The 14,723-nt window shown below is 43.6% G+C and overlaps 1 protein-coding gene across 2 annotated transcripts in view; it reads right to left on the minus strand.

Moving 5' to 3' along the window:
- Nucleotides 1-14,723, minus strand: part of CAPN1 (calpain 1) — a 52,036-nt gene that overhangs the window by 13,875 nt on the left and 23,438 nt on the right. For both annotated transcript variants that reach the window (XM_027832484.3, XM_027832485.3), the window contains exons 5-8: nucleotides 6,203-6,336; nucleotides 5,879-6,047; nucleotides 2,572-2,655; nucleotides 801-886 (exon numbers count right to left, since the gene is read on the minus strand). In XM_027832484.3, coding sequence (XP_027688285.1) covers nucleotides 801-886; nucleotides 2,572-2,655; nucleotides 5,879-6,047; nucleotides 6,203-6,336 — 473 coding nt within the window. The remainder of the gene's footprint in view (nucleotides 1-800; nucleotides 887-2,571; nucleotides 2,656-5,878; nucleotides 6,048-6,202; nucleotides 6,337-14,723) is intronic.

Consider the following 14,723-nt stretch of genomic DNA (forward strand, 5'->3'; position numbering starts at 1 on the left):
GTATGTAATAGGTTCATATATCATCCTCATCACCATAATATCTGACTAACATCTGTCACACACAGTTCATTCTGTCTCTCATCCTCTCCATAGGGGAAGAATTGTGTGTGCAGTGGAATGCTTTGTCTTGGGATTTTTAATTTATTTGTTAAATGTACATGCTGGGGATTGAACAAATTTGCAATAGATAGAGCCTTTTACCTCTAGGTCACTAGTTCTGATACAGATTGGTAATGACTAGAAGCAGTTCTTTTCTGACAGCTATTTGCCATTTATCCAAGGTCCTTATCACCTTGATATCTAAGCAATGAGAGCCTATAGGAAGTGAATTGATACATCTGCAGTCCAATTCCTAGTGGGAAGATATCTACATCTCATGAATCATTATCCTAGTTGGCACTATTTGGTCCCCTTTTTGCCAGTTGCAGCAGTGTACAAGGACTGAACTACCCTCAACTTCAGATCTTCCTTTTAAGTCAGAGTGGAGACATGCTAGCAAGGGTTGTGTGTGGGAAGATTGACTGCTACCTAACCTATGCTGTGGAAGTTCAGTGTCTAGACCTGTCAAGCTGACACCTTCCACCAAGAGTAAATTTTATTTATTATTTTCCCCCTCCAATCTTCAGCATGGGCGCTGGAACAATTTGTGTAGTGGGGGTGCTGAGAGCCATTGAACCAAACTGTAAACCCTGTATATGATGGAAACCAGTTCAAACCAGGGGCTGTGGCAGCATCCGCAGCACCCCGAGTTCCAGCACTTATGATCTTCAAAATCTGTATAAAAAGGAATTGATCCTTACTTATCACTCCAGGCTCCAGTCCATTCCACCTCTCCCCATGGGTTTCGCATTCGAATTAGATTAACATTCTGTCCTCGGAAGTTAATCTGTAATCACCACAGATATCCAGTTAGAGATACAATAATACTTGCTTTCTGTAGTATTTATGCCTTACAGCCAGGTGCACAAAGAATTGTCATGCAAAAGACTACGATGGAGAGGAGAAAAACATAACTAGCTTTTAACACGAGAGTGCTCTGAGGAAGAAAAACTGTGATTAGCTTTAAATGAAAACAACTTTTTCACTCTGCAGAAACTGTTGTGCAGAATTTGGATACTATTGGGATGAATGCTATAGGAAAAAACCTAAAATAGATCAGATAGTGAGAAAATTGTTGCTTATGACCAAGAACTGTGTGCATACATGCCACTGTGCTCCATTAATTAAGGCCCTAGCCACAATGGTATCAGGACCTTACTAGCTACAGTCATATTTAAACATCATTATAGCTAATAAGGTTCTGATTCTATTGCAGACAGTGTTTTAAAGGGGCATTTTCAGGTATCCTCAGATATAGATATTTCTCTGCAGATGTTTAGAAGCCATACATAGCAGGTAGCATTGTGCTTTAAAACTGACCAGTCTAGTTTCACAGTCTTGGTGAATCACATATAGGCATCAAGAAGTATATGAGATTTTAAAATTCTTTCGACTTTAGTAATCCAAAAGTGTTATTAAGTAACACATAGAAACACATGGATTCTCTGCTCCTTGCAGTCTTTAAACCACGATTTGAGGACTTCAATAGCTCAGACATAGGTGAGAGGTTTATCGCAGGAGTGGGTGGGTGAGATTCTGTGGCCTGCGTTTTGCAGGTCAGACTAGATGATCATAATGGTCCCTTCTGACCTTAATATCTATGAATCTATGATTTGTACATTGTGTGAAATCTGTCACAAGTGACAACCCAATATTACAAATGAACAAACAAACAAAAAAGGTTGCCTTATTTTTAAGGCTCAAATACAAAATACTAAATCATGCAGAGACTTTAAAGTGGTAGTTTAAAAAAAGTGAGTTGCTGGTTCAAGGGTATAGGTTTTTATTGCAGATTTATTATTTTTAACCTGACACATTCCCTTAAACCACCAGGGCATCTAATTGCTGCAGAGGGCATGGGTAAAACAAAGCTGGAGAAAGTGTGTTAATGTGCCAATCCTGCTCTGTCTCATGGGATTTAAGCAATAGTTGATGGTCACCCAATTACATCAGACAGGAAAAAAAAAATGAACTCCACTTATTTTCTGCAAAGTCACAAACGTGTAACAAGATACATGCTAGGTGGTTGTGCCACAAAGACCTGCTACAGCAGAGCCACTTGGAATGGGGTGGGCAATGGGGTAGGCAATGAAACATGGATCTGCCAGTGTACTGCACCCACTCCTCTTCTGTTTGACTTTACTACCTAGCCCTATAACCCCACGATAAACACTGCAGTTATGATTCTTTCTGAAGGTCTTGAAAATCCCTCCAGACAACACACAACATATTTTGTCTTTTTAGACTGCTTTATATCTGAGACTCTCAAACATTCATGATTTAAATCCCAGGACATGGGTGTCTAAGATATTATTATTCCTACTATATAGCTGGGCAGGCTCAGGTGAAGTGACTTTTGCAAGGTCACACAGCGACAGAATTGGGAACAGAACCCAGGAGACTTGATTCCCTGTTCTACCTACTGCACAACATTCCCTCTCTTCAAACTCTTCAAGGGAGTGAAGATTGTACCTGTTTGGCTCCTGTGACCGAATAGGCATGACCCTTCACCAGCTTTTTAAATGTTACAGCCTCCATGTCAAGAGCACTGGTAATCTACATTTAAAAAGCACACAAGAATACATGTTAAAGTTGACATTGGCTTCACCTTTGTCCCTAAAAGAAAAAACATATTAACTCATACTTAGCTTCTACACACACAGTAAACCCCAGTTCATGCGAGGACCACAGCTGAACACGTACAAATGAGCCACCATGCCACTGTTTTATTTTGTTCAGGTTTTTACAATGCAACCATCACTGTGGTACCTAAGCAACAGCATGGTTTTTTTGGATGTGCAGCCTTGCTCTCTCCCTGTTGCTGTAGTGCAGTGTTTCTCAACTTTTTTAGGTTGGTGACCCTTCATTCAAAGTCAAAAAATTTTCCAACCCCCCCCCAATATTTACTAAAAAAGAGTAAAAAAATTATTAATTATAAGCCTGTATAGTTGGTTTGGGTGTGTTTTCAGAGGTTGACAGAATAACTGACCTTGAAGGTTAAGAGTGTGCAGAGAATGAGAAAGCAAGATTTTCTTTTCTTTAGATTGTAATAAAATATTCAACACTGTACAATGCCCCTGGATTGACTTTCATGACACCCTTGGGGGTCATGACCCACTGATTGAGAAACATTCCTCTAGTCTTTTCTAAGTCATTTATAAAATCTTTTAAAATGAATGCAGATACTCTTGAAACTTTATAGTGTTATGAGCTGGGTGAAGCATTGTTATGGGATTGAGACTGAACTCATCCTTCAATTAACAACTGTAAACATAAGCCCCATCTTAGCCCTGGTCTACATACAGAGTTAGATTGATGTAAGGCAGCTTACATTGACCTAACTCCAAGCATCTACACTAAAACGCATGTCCCACCGATGTTACTCATCCACTACACCGACTTAATAACTGCACGTCCGTGAGAGGTGTAGCACTTAAGTCATTATAGTTAGGCTGACAGAGTGTCAGTGTAGACACTGTGTTGCTTACGTCGACTGTTCCTGCCTTTCAGAAGCAGACCCACAATGCCCCACACGGACAGTTAAATCAGTGCAAGCACTCCTGGTGAAGATGCACACCGCCGACACACAGAAGATAATGTGCATATGCAAAAGCTATTTAACTACTGCGGTGGCTGTACGCTGATATAATGGAGATCAACTTAATTTTGTAGAAAGAAAAGGAGTACTTGTGGCACCTTAGAGACTAACCAATTTATCTGAGCATAAGCTTTCGTGAGCTACAGCTCACTTCATCGGATGCATTCAGTGAATGAAGTGAGCTGTAGCTCACGAAAGCTTATGCTCAGATAAATTGGTTCGTCTCTAAGGTGCCACAAGTCCTCCTGTTCTTTTTGCGAATACAGACTAACACGGCTGCTACTCTGAAACCTTAATTTTGTAGGGTAGTCTTGCCGTTTGGGTAAGGATGTGTATGGGGGAGAAGGTGCAACAGACAAGAAAGAAAGAGAGGAAGACAGTCTAACGGAGCAGCTGAAAACATGGTGGCTGACCCTCGGGGGAGGTTTTTGGGTTAGGAGTGCAGGCTAATGAGTGCTCTTGGTGCTATGAGCAAAAAGAAGGTGTTTCCTGCTATTTAATTCCCATACCAGCACCGGTCAAGAAAAGAAAGCTTCATCTCAGCCTTTTGTCTGAATTGAGAATTCTAGATTAACAAAAGAGGTTATTTCAGCAATAGTGCTGGAGCTCATCCTGTTGTCATCAAATACGTAGAACCCATTGTCATCATGTTACTATCACAGATAGCAGAGACTGCCATGTTACTGAACAGGCCCATGGTATACAGGCAATAACTCCACTGGGAAAAGACCTCTGGCTGCCCAGTGAGAGGGCGAACCACGGGATGGCCATCATGTACAGTTGGTATGGAAACAGCAAAGTAACAGCCAATGGTTAAGAACTCTGTGCACTTTGTATGTGTATCTGAGCTAAGGAAGAAGTGAACCTTGCTGTTAGAAGAGCTGGTAGACAGGCGAACCTGAGACTGGTGCACACATTCGTGAGCTCCAGTAAGTCACCTGAGGGAATTCCAGTGGAGTTACTTTCTGAAGCACATCTAGATTAAGTGCAGTTTCCTACAGTATATATGCAACCATCACCACTTCACACATTTATTTGGATTGGTACAGAATATAAAAACAAGCCTACTCATGGCTCTAGGCACCTTTGCCATACAAGCTAAACACTAAACAAAACTGAATACAACAATTTTCAAAAAAACAAAATGGAGATGGGAGGAGCCATGGTACCAACCCTCAATGCATGAATCTCAGCCTTGAGAAAAGACGGGCTTTGCAATGTATGGCAGGGTGTGTATGTGCACACTGCAAGCAGTACATGAAGCGAAAGGTTAAGTGACTTTAACCTCCTGATGGTCAGTGAATCCTTGGACACCAGAAGGCTTTGTTGCTATTCTAAAACATTTCTTCTAATGTGGGACTTGGGGATTTGCTGTAAATATTGATAGGAGATGCACATAACTCAGCAGCCATGATGAGTGCTCCATTTGTTTCCAAAGCTTAACAGCCATTTTGGAACAAAGCTCTGTTTTTGTTAATGAATTTGGGCTTGAGAGCCTGCCTAGGATGGGGGCCACAATGTGAGCCTGAAGGTTTATTTTAACTGCAGCAGTTACCTTGGGTGAGTACACTCAAGTTGAGCTAACCTAGCTCGAGTGAGAGCAACCATGCTGCAAAACAACACTTGAACTACAAAGAGGGACTGGATTAGCAAAGTGATATTGGATTGGCATCTGGTTTATTATAACTCAAGCTGTTGTATCCCTACTGCATTGCAGTTTGAGTGACAGCAACACTCAAGCTTCAACCTATACACCCCGACAAGCAAATCAGCTCAAGCGTAAAGCACTACTTTCAACTCGACATAGAAATGTATGTGGATGGGAACTGGGTTGTGGCAAAAATTGAGCTATACCTCAACCTAACACTGCAGTGAAGAAAAGCCCTTAAAAGTGATGTGGCTTGCCTGGCTGAGTAGACTGTTGAAGAGTCCAGCAGACACCAAGAGGAGTTTGCGTGTGTGTGCGCGCGCGCCTGAGTGTGTGCATTGAATGGTTGACAAAGGAACCCAACATGCCCGGCTAGATGCCCAGGAGCAAAGGGATCATTGAGCCACTGCCTTGTTTTGAGAATGAGCAGCCTCAAATCCCCAGCCTATTAAAATGGTCCAAGACCCACTCACCCATCATCACCACCACCAATAAGAAAAAAGTGCAGGATACCCTACAGAACAAGAACTCACGTCAATGGAGCAGCCAAGCAGAGATCCCCTTTCCAGAGCTTTCAGAATAATTTGGTAAAGGTCACTGGGGGGTTTCCGAAGCTCGTACCATTCGGTGACCCCTCCAGTGAAGTCTTCAAAGCCCTCCGAGGTGCTTCCTCCAGACAGAGCTTCATAGCAGCCATTCACCCTGAGTGAGAACAAAGAAGGCAGATAGTTAGAATTTTCCTATTGCTGTCACACACTCTGGGCCACATTAGTCAGGAAATATCCACCAGCCAAGTGCTTAGTACATCATGGCCATTTCCAAAGCAGAGATGGGCAAGTCCAGACGCTGGCACTTACTTGGCATAAGCCTTCTCAAGTAGGGCACTCCAGAACTCATTGCCTTGTGCCGAGTGTACAAAAGCCAGCTTCCCATCCTTCGTCGGGAGAAGATCGTCCACTACAACGTCCACCCACTCCCCAAACTGCCAGATCTGCACAGAGGAGAGACAGATGTATGCAAACTGATGGTGAAAACAGCTATAGATTCTCAGGTCACCCTGATCACCATATTATCCAAACACCTTCCAAAAACGCATTAAGCAACATAGTTAATATGTGGTACATGTGGTTCATTCTCTAGCTCATCTCCCCAGGGAAAGACTTGTGTGGGCAGTGTCTGGTGAGCTAGGTTGTTTAGTGTGTGTTTAGAAGTTCTTGTAAAACACGGTTTCAATTCTAGTGTAGACAAACCCATTTTGAGAGAAGAATTAATTTGTATAATACCGCTGTGTAAGCATGGACACTAATCAACTGATAAAAATGTTTGCATTGCCAGTTTTGCTGTACCCTGCGCTACTCACACTGGTGCTGCAGGATGCAAAGGCTATGAAAATGAGAAGGTCTCATGTTCTTTGCAGAGGTCTGGCAAAGTGCCCAGGCTATTTGTTACTGCTCATGCCCAAACAACTGTGCAGTAATTAAACCCCCAAAACTTTGCAAGTCAAGTGATGGGGCACTAACATTCCATTCAGTCCTTACAGTTAATGGGCAAAAAGGTCATGTAGTTGTCTGAAGCCTCAGTTCAGCAAAGTACTTCTGCAACTGCCTAACTTTAAGCATGTGTCTAATTTACCTGACTTCAGCAGGACTACTCACATACTCAAAGTTAGCCGTGTTCTTAAGTATCTTGATGAACTATTGCCCAAATGCCCTGTGAATGTGAACCAGAAATGAAATTTTAATTAATTGGCTGAGCTCATGAGGCATTACACTCAACTTGATGGTAGTTCTCTGAATGGATGTAGAATCAACTTCCAAACATTGGATCTCATTATGCTTTTTTCTCATAGATAAAAGAACTGTCTACTATTAGAAATCTCTTCCATGTAGATAGATACTTGTATGTAGACCATAGTATAGTCACATCTAAACCATCTCTTAGATAAACAAAATATTTTAACTCCTTTAGTCTTAATATAAAGCATGTTTTCCAGACTTTGAATCATTCTTGTAGCTTTTTTCTGAACCCTTTCCAATTTTTCCAACCTCCTTTTTGAAGTATGGACACAAGAACAGAACATGGTATCCAGTAATGGTCTCACTGATGCTATATCCAGAAGTAACACCTGTGACACAAGACATATACAATATCATGGACAAACCTTATGGAATTAAATTAAACCTTACTGAACTAAGCTAAACTTTAAGGAATTAAGTTTTAATACCTTTGGAGTCCATTGTACTGAAAATGTAAATGTTTCTATGCAATTCCACCACAGTGCACAACTTCTATAGGAGGAAGGCAGGATTAATGCAATTTCTGGGAGATAAGGACTTTTTGGGACAATGTGTGTGCAGTGGATTTCCTAGGAAATACATGGGGGTGAAGGGAATGCAAATGACCCCTCTCAAATCAGACTTTTTTAAGCTGCATTTTGAGCAGAGACCCATTATTTGGCTGATTACCAATTAGTCTTTTCAAAAACCCAAACTGGATAAATAAGTGAGTCTCTTGGGAGTTCTTGTTCAGAGCAAAGGGTGTGATGAACTTGAAACCCCAGGAAAACACCCGAGTGGAGGCTGAAGGACTGTTCCATCTAGAGTCGCTGTTACAGTTGGGATGATCTCTGGTAAGCTTATCAGCAGGTATATAGGTTCTTTTATTGTTTTTAATATGTTTTCTCTGTATTGCTTTTACCTTAAGAATAAAATGTGCTTGCTTAGGAGGAGCGGTGTGGTAGCTTAACTGTAGTAACTACACTGTTGACCATCGCTGAAGAGAAGGCAAAAGAAGCCTGCTTAGGCAGCCTGTCTTTTGATGGGGATATCACAGGATGGTCAAGGGACTATGCAGCGTGGAAATAACCTGGTCAGAAGGGAGAGAGAGACGTGTCTTCACCCAAGAGAGCCAATGGATAGGGAGCTATAAGCCTAAAGTGGGTGCTCTTGCTGGATCACAGAGGGGGAATACAGATGCAGTTGCCCTGAATTGTGACAATACCATCTCCCTACTCCCACTTTGTAGTCTCCTTCTTATACATTGAAGGACTGTGTTCATCATCTTAGCTACAGTATCACACTGGGAACTCATGTTATCCTGTGACCCCTAAGTCCTTTTCAGAGTCACTCTTAAGTGACTTATGGCTTGTCTACATTTCCCGCTGGATCAACGGGCAGCAATCGATCCAGCGAGGGTCAATTTATCGCGTCTAGACAAATCAACCGCCAAACGCTCTCCCATCGACTCCAGTACTCCACCAGGGCAAGAGGCGCAGGTGAAGTAGATGGGAGAGCATCAGCCGTCAACTTACCGCAGTGAAGACACCACGGTAAGTAGATCTAAGTACCTCAACTTCAGCTATGTTATTCACATAGCTGAAGTTGCGTAACTTAGATCGATCCCCCCCAAGTGCAGACCAGGCCTTAGACTAAGTCCCACTGAAAGTCAGTGGGAATGCAGCTCCTTAGTGGAGTAGAGGGATTTAACAATATTTGATATACATGCTTCCTAGGGAAAAAAAAAATCTCCTCCTTGTTTCTGGTGCTAGAACTGTAGCAAACTTTGAATGCAGCCTGCTATGATAGCGAGATCTTCCATTATCTGATTTGAGAGAGTGTGACATCTGCTCACAGCGCCGGGTACTGGTTGAATCAAAACACTGCAATGTCATCCTCTGCCATCCATGAAGTTTTAAATGCACAGCTCGTGGGACTGGAAAATAAGGTTCTGTAGATATTCAGCTAGTTTGGACACATGATCAGTAACAGAGATGGGTGTGGTTCAGTCACAATGCACAAGGGAGGTACAATTTTAAAAACAGTAGAGAATCAGACCCACATGCCTTGCACATTGTGGAGTCACTAACACTTGTGCCAAATATTCCTACTCTTATTTAGCAGCATTTTACAGCTTATTTAGTATCATTCTGCACCAGAGTAAGGAACAAGATGGAGAGTCAGGCTCTTTTTTTTTTTTTTTTTTTGGTAGTTAGATGGCCCCCATTGCTGTAGTATCTGTGCACATCACACTCAATATATTTATCCTCAGCCCTTGAGGTAGGCAAGAACTATTCTCCTCATTTTATAGAGGGAGAATTGAGGCACAGAGAAATTAAGTGGCTCGCCCAAGGTCACACAAAATCTAGGGCAGAATAGGGTCTTGAACCGAGGTCTCCTAGATCCTGTGTTAATGCCCTAACTACCTGACCATCCTTCCTCTCACAGTCCTGTTGTGAAGACCTCATCTTGGCCAACAACTGGTGATTGAACTGGGGACCACCACAGCTAAAAGCATGCGTCTCTAGCATTTGTGCTGAAGAGCCAGGTTCTGTAGCTGTGGGCTAATACAGAATAGGCTTGGGGTAGGGGAAGGGAATGGGTGACCCTGTGTGTTAAAACACTCGTCTTTCACCAGTGGAGACTGGGGAAGTTTAAATGAGTTTGGTGGTTTTAACTTAGCCCCTTGTCAACATATTGTCCAGATGAGAAAACACACCCTAGTCTGTGCTCAGAAGAGAGTCAGAAATGGTATTTAAAGGGTAGATAGCTGCATTTCAGAATACAGGGATGTTGGCAGAGCTGCTTGCTGACTGGCTGGGATGGAACAGACTGCTGCAGATCAGGACTGAGGTGCACTGGCAGAGTTGGGGAGGGAAGAACATACACTATACAAGTAAGCATTGCTCTCACCAGAACTATTGGGCTCCCTCTGTGGGAAGCACCTATTCCCTTCAAATGTTTCAAGTGTCAAAAACTGAATTTTCAGTTTGTTTTCATGAGAATTCAGAATAACTACTTCACTCTTCAGGGTTTCTACACTGCTTAGTCATTGCAGCAACTCAGCCCACAGAAACTGGCCTCTGTCCAGATCAGTTTAACTGTTAGGACCAAAATGTGATCGTTCAGTTCAAGGCTTCCCAGAGAACAAGCACAAATTCTTTATAATCAGGCTGGTTTCATTCCCCATTGGTAAGAACATCTAAGAGGTACCTAGAAAGGCATCAGTGCATTTGCAGTTCCTCTGACATGCAGTAAGACCACAGATCAAGATTCCAAGCTTTTTATTTTATTCAAGTGCCCCAGAAATATCATGATCCTGAAATTAGTCGATCAATTTTAGGGATTTCTAAGGTGCCTAACACATGGTATATTAAATTCCAGCCTCCAATGAAGTCATTGGACACTTAGGTAATATGAAGGTGCAGAGAAGGTGCTAACCCTCCAATTAAAGACCAACAATTCTATAAAGTTTATATTAAAATACTTATAAAAAGTTTTAAATTCCAGTTTTCCAAGTAGAAATGCCACAAAATACATAACTGTCAAATCATGATGCAGCTGATATTTGCCAAGGCGACAACACAAAATTGTCATGCCAAATTTCTACCTACATTAAATATAGGAAATTTATTTTATAAAGTATCCTGGTTATATGATCTGGTAAAGAACAAGAGCAACGCATACAGCATTTTATATCTGCAAAGTGCTTTACATAATTAGGTAATTAATCCTTAGGGAATTTAAATTAATGGATTTGAAGGCCAGAAGGAACCATTAGACCATCTAGTCTGACCTGTAGAAGATAGGCCGGAGGATTTCCCCTTCACCCCTGTATTGAGCCCAGTGACTTATGTCTGACTGAAGCAGCTCTTCCAGAAAGGCATCCCAGCTTGATCTGAAGACTGCAAAAGATGGAGAATCTGCCATTTTCCTGGTGTGTTTGTTCCAATGGTTAATCATCCTTACTGTTAAAAATACGTGCCTTATTTCTAACTGGAATTGGTCTGGTTTTAGTTTCTTGTTCTTCTTCTAACAAGACACTGGTTCTTGTTATGCCTTCCTCTGCTCGATTAAAGCCCCTTTTAGTACCCAGTATTCTTCCCCAGGAAGAGACTTACACATTGTGATCAAGTCACTTCTTCATATTCTTTTTGATCAACTAAACTGATTGAGCTCTTTAAATCTCGCACTGAGATTGTTGTCAGAACTGGTATTAGTACCAATCATTCCTGGCTCCCAGTCCTTTATTACTGCAATAGCAGCTACTGGCTTCAACTGAGATTGGGAACGCATTGTGCTAGATGTTGTACAGACACAAAGACATAGAGGAAGTGACTTGCCCAAGGTCACATGGCAAGTCAGAAGCAGAGCCAAGAACAGAATCCAAGTCTCAAAGGCCCAGTTCAGTGCCCTATCCAGTAATTCCCACTGCCACTTGTGGTCCTGTGTTCAGACTGTGCTTCTGCCTACGTGGGCCAAACCTAAATGCAGATAATGTTTGTAATTTCTCTTTATTTGGTCCCTCTTGTGCCTAGTGTCAGGCTTGCCTCCAACCCCACAGCATCTTCCCTCCTTTCCCAGCCTGGCACTCCCTGCACAGGATGGGTGTAACCATGATGAATAACGAATCAGCTTTGCAACTGCAATGAAATTCACTTGGCCTTGGGCTTTACCCCACGGGCATTGCTCAGTGGTGATTAAACCTACCGGTTTACTAGCCAAACAAATATTTCTTGGTTTAGATAGAGATCAGTGCAATTTTCTTCCTGCTAAATACACATGTAGAGCACTACGCCCAAAATAAATAACAGTGCAGGTAAAGCAAAAATAAATAAATGACATTAGTGTTAACTTTGAATTCCTGCTGAGGATGGAGAGCTGGAGCTGCAGCACAAAGGTAACCACTAGAACCATTGTCCCAACAGCCACTGGCATTGCACCAACAAGGTACAGTTTGTTTAGAACTGAAAATGTGCTCAGTGCTGAACAAAGGCAAAACAAAAGTCTCTTCTTAAAGAGCCAACAATCTAACAGGCAAGAGGGAGAGAGAGTAACGATACCAGTATATGCAGATTTATACCTGTATAACCGTATCCACACCAGGCCCTGGTCTACACTAGGAGCTGAGGTCGAATTTAGCAGCATTAAATCGATTTAACCCTGCACCCGTCCACACGACGAAGCCCTTTTTTTCGACTTAAAGGGCTCTTAAAATCTATTTCCTTACTCCACCCCCGACAAGGGGATTAGCGCTGAAATCGGCCTTGCCGGGTCGAATTTGGGGTACTGTGGACACAATTAGACGGTATTGGCCTCCAGGAGCTATGCCAGAGTGCTCCATTGTGACCGCTCTGGACAGCACTCTCAACTCAGATGCACTGGCCAGGTAGACAGGAAAAGGCCCGCGAACTTTTGAATTTCATTTCCTGTTTGGCCAGCATGGCAAGCTGCAGGTGAGTGCAGAGCTCATCAGCAGAGGTGACCATGGTGGAGTCCCAGAATCACAAAAGAGCTCCAGCATGGACCGAACGGGAGGTACGGGATCTGATCGCTGTATGGGGAGAGGAATCCGTGCTATCAGAACTCCGTTCCGGTTTTCGAAATGCCAAAACATTTGTCAAAATCTCCAAGGGCATGAAGGACAGAGGCCATAACAGGGACCCGAAGCAGTGCCGCATGAAACTTAAGGAGCTGAGGCAAGCCTACCAGAAAACCAGAGAGGCAAACAGCCGCTCCGGGTCAGAGCCCCGAACATGCTGCTTCTATGATGAGCTGCATGCCATTTTGGGGGGTTCAGCCACCACTACCCCAACCGTGCTGTTTGACTCCTTCAATGAAGATGGAGGCAACACGGAAGCAGGTTTTGGGGACGAGGAAGATTGATGATGATGATGAGGTTGTAGATAGCTCGCAGCAAGCAAGTGAAGAAACCGGTTTTCCCGACAGCCAGCAACTGTTTCTCACCCTGGACCTGGAGCCAGTACCCTCCGAACTCACCCAAGGCTGCCTCCTGGACCCGCCAGGCAGAGAAGGGACCTATGGTGAGTGTACCTTTTTAAATAGTATACATGGTTTAAAAACAAGCGTGTTTAATGATTAATTTGCCCTGGCATTCGCGGCTCTCCTGGATGTACTCCCAAAGCCTTTGCAAAAGGTTTCTGGGGAGGGCAGCCTTATTCCGTCCACCATGGTAGGACACTTTACCACTCCAGGCCAGTAGCGGGAATCATTGTAGAACAAAGCATTGCAGTGTATGTTTGCTGGTGTTCAAAGAATATCTGTCCTTTATCTCTCTGTGTTATCCTCAGGAGAGTGATATCATTCATGGTCACCTGGTTGAAATAGGGTGCTTTTCTTAAGGGGACATTCAGAGGTGCCCGTTCCTGCTGGGCTGTTTGCCTGTGGCTGAACAGAAATGTTCCCCGCTGTTAGCCACGGGGAGAGGGGAAGGGTGAGGGGCTCACCATGCGTGAGGGGAGGAAAAATGCAACCTTGTAACAAAAACACATGTGCTATGAATGTAATGTTAACAGCAAGGTTTACCGTGAAAGAGTGTACCCATTGTTCTATAAAATTTGTCTTTTTAAATACCACTGTCCCTTTTTTTTTTCTCCACCAGCTGCATGTGTTTCAAGGATCACAGGATCTTCTCCTTCCCAGAGGCTAGTGAAGATTAGAAGGTGAAAAAAACGCACTCGCGATGAAATGTTCTCTGAGCTCATGCTGTCCTCCCACACTGACAGAGCACAGACGAATGCGTGGAGGCAAACAATGTCAGAGTGCAGGAAAGCACAAAATGACCGGGAGGAGAGGTGACAGGCTGAAGAGAGTAAGTGGCGGGCTGAAGAGAGGGCTGAAGCTGAAAGGTGGCGGCAGCGTGATGAGAGGAGGCAGGATTCAATGCTGAGGCTGCTGGAGGATCAAACTAATATACTCCAGCGTATGGTTGAGCTGCAGGAAAGGCAGCAGGAGCACAGACTGCCGCTACAGCCCCTGTGTAACCAACTGCCCTCCTCCCCAAGTTCCATAGCCTCCTCATCCAGACGCCCAAGAACGTGGGGGGGGGGGCCTCCGGCCACCCAGCCACTCCACCCCAGAGGATTGCCCAAGCAACAGAAGGCTGGCATTCAATAAGTTTTAAAGTTTTAAACTTTTAAGGTACTGTATGGCCTTGTCCTTCCCTCCTCCACCACCCCACCTGGTGCTTCCCTCCTCCACCACCCCTCCCGGGCTACCTTGGCAGTTATCCCCCTGTTTGTATGATGAATTAATAAAGAATGCATGAATGTGAAGCAACAATGACTTTATTGCCTCTGCAAGCAGTGATCGAAGGGAGGAGGGGGGGTGGTTAGCTTACAGGGAAGTAGAGTGAACCAAGGGGGTGGGGTCATCAAGGAGAAACAAACAGAACTTTCACATCATAGCCTGGCCATTCCTGAAACTGGTTTTCAAAGCTTCTCTGATGCGCACCGTGCCCTCCTGTGCTCTTCTAACCACCCTGGTGTCTGGCTGCACGTAACCAGCAGCCAGGCGATTTGCCTCAACCTCCCACCCTGCCATAAACGTCTCCCCTTTACTCTCGCAGATATTGTGGAGCGCA

Source organism: Chelonia mydas, chromosome 7 (assembly GCF_015237465.2).
Source record: "Chelonia mydas isolate rCheMyd1 chromosome 7, rCheMyd1.pri.v2, whole genome shotgun sequence".
Taxonomy (NCBI): Eukaryota; Metazoa; Chordata; order Testudines; family Cheloniidae; genus Chelonia; species Chelonia mydas.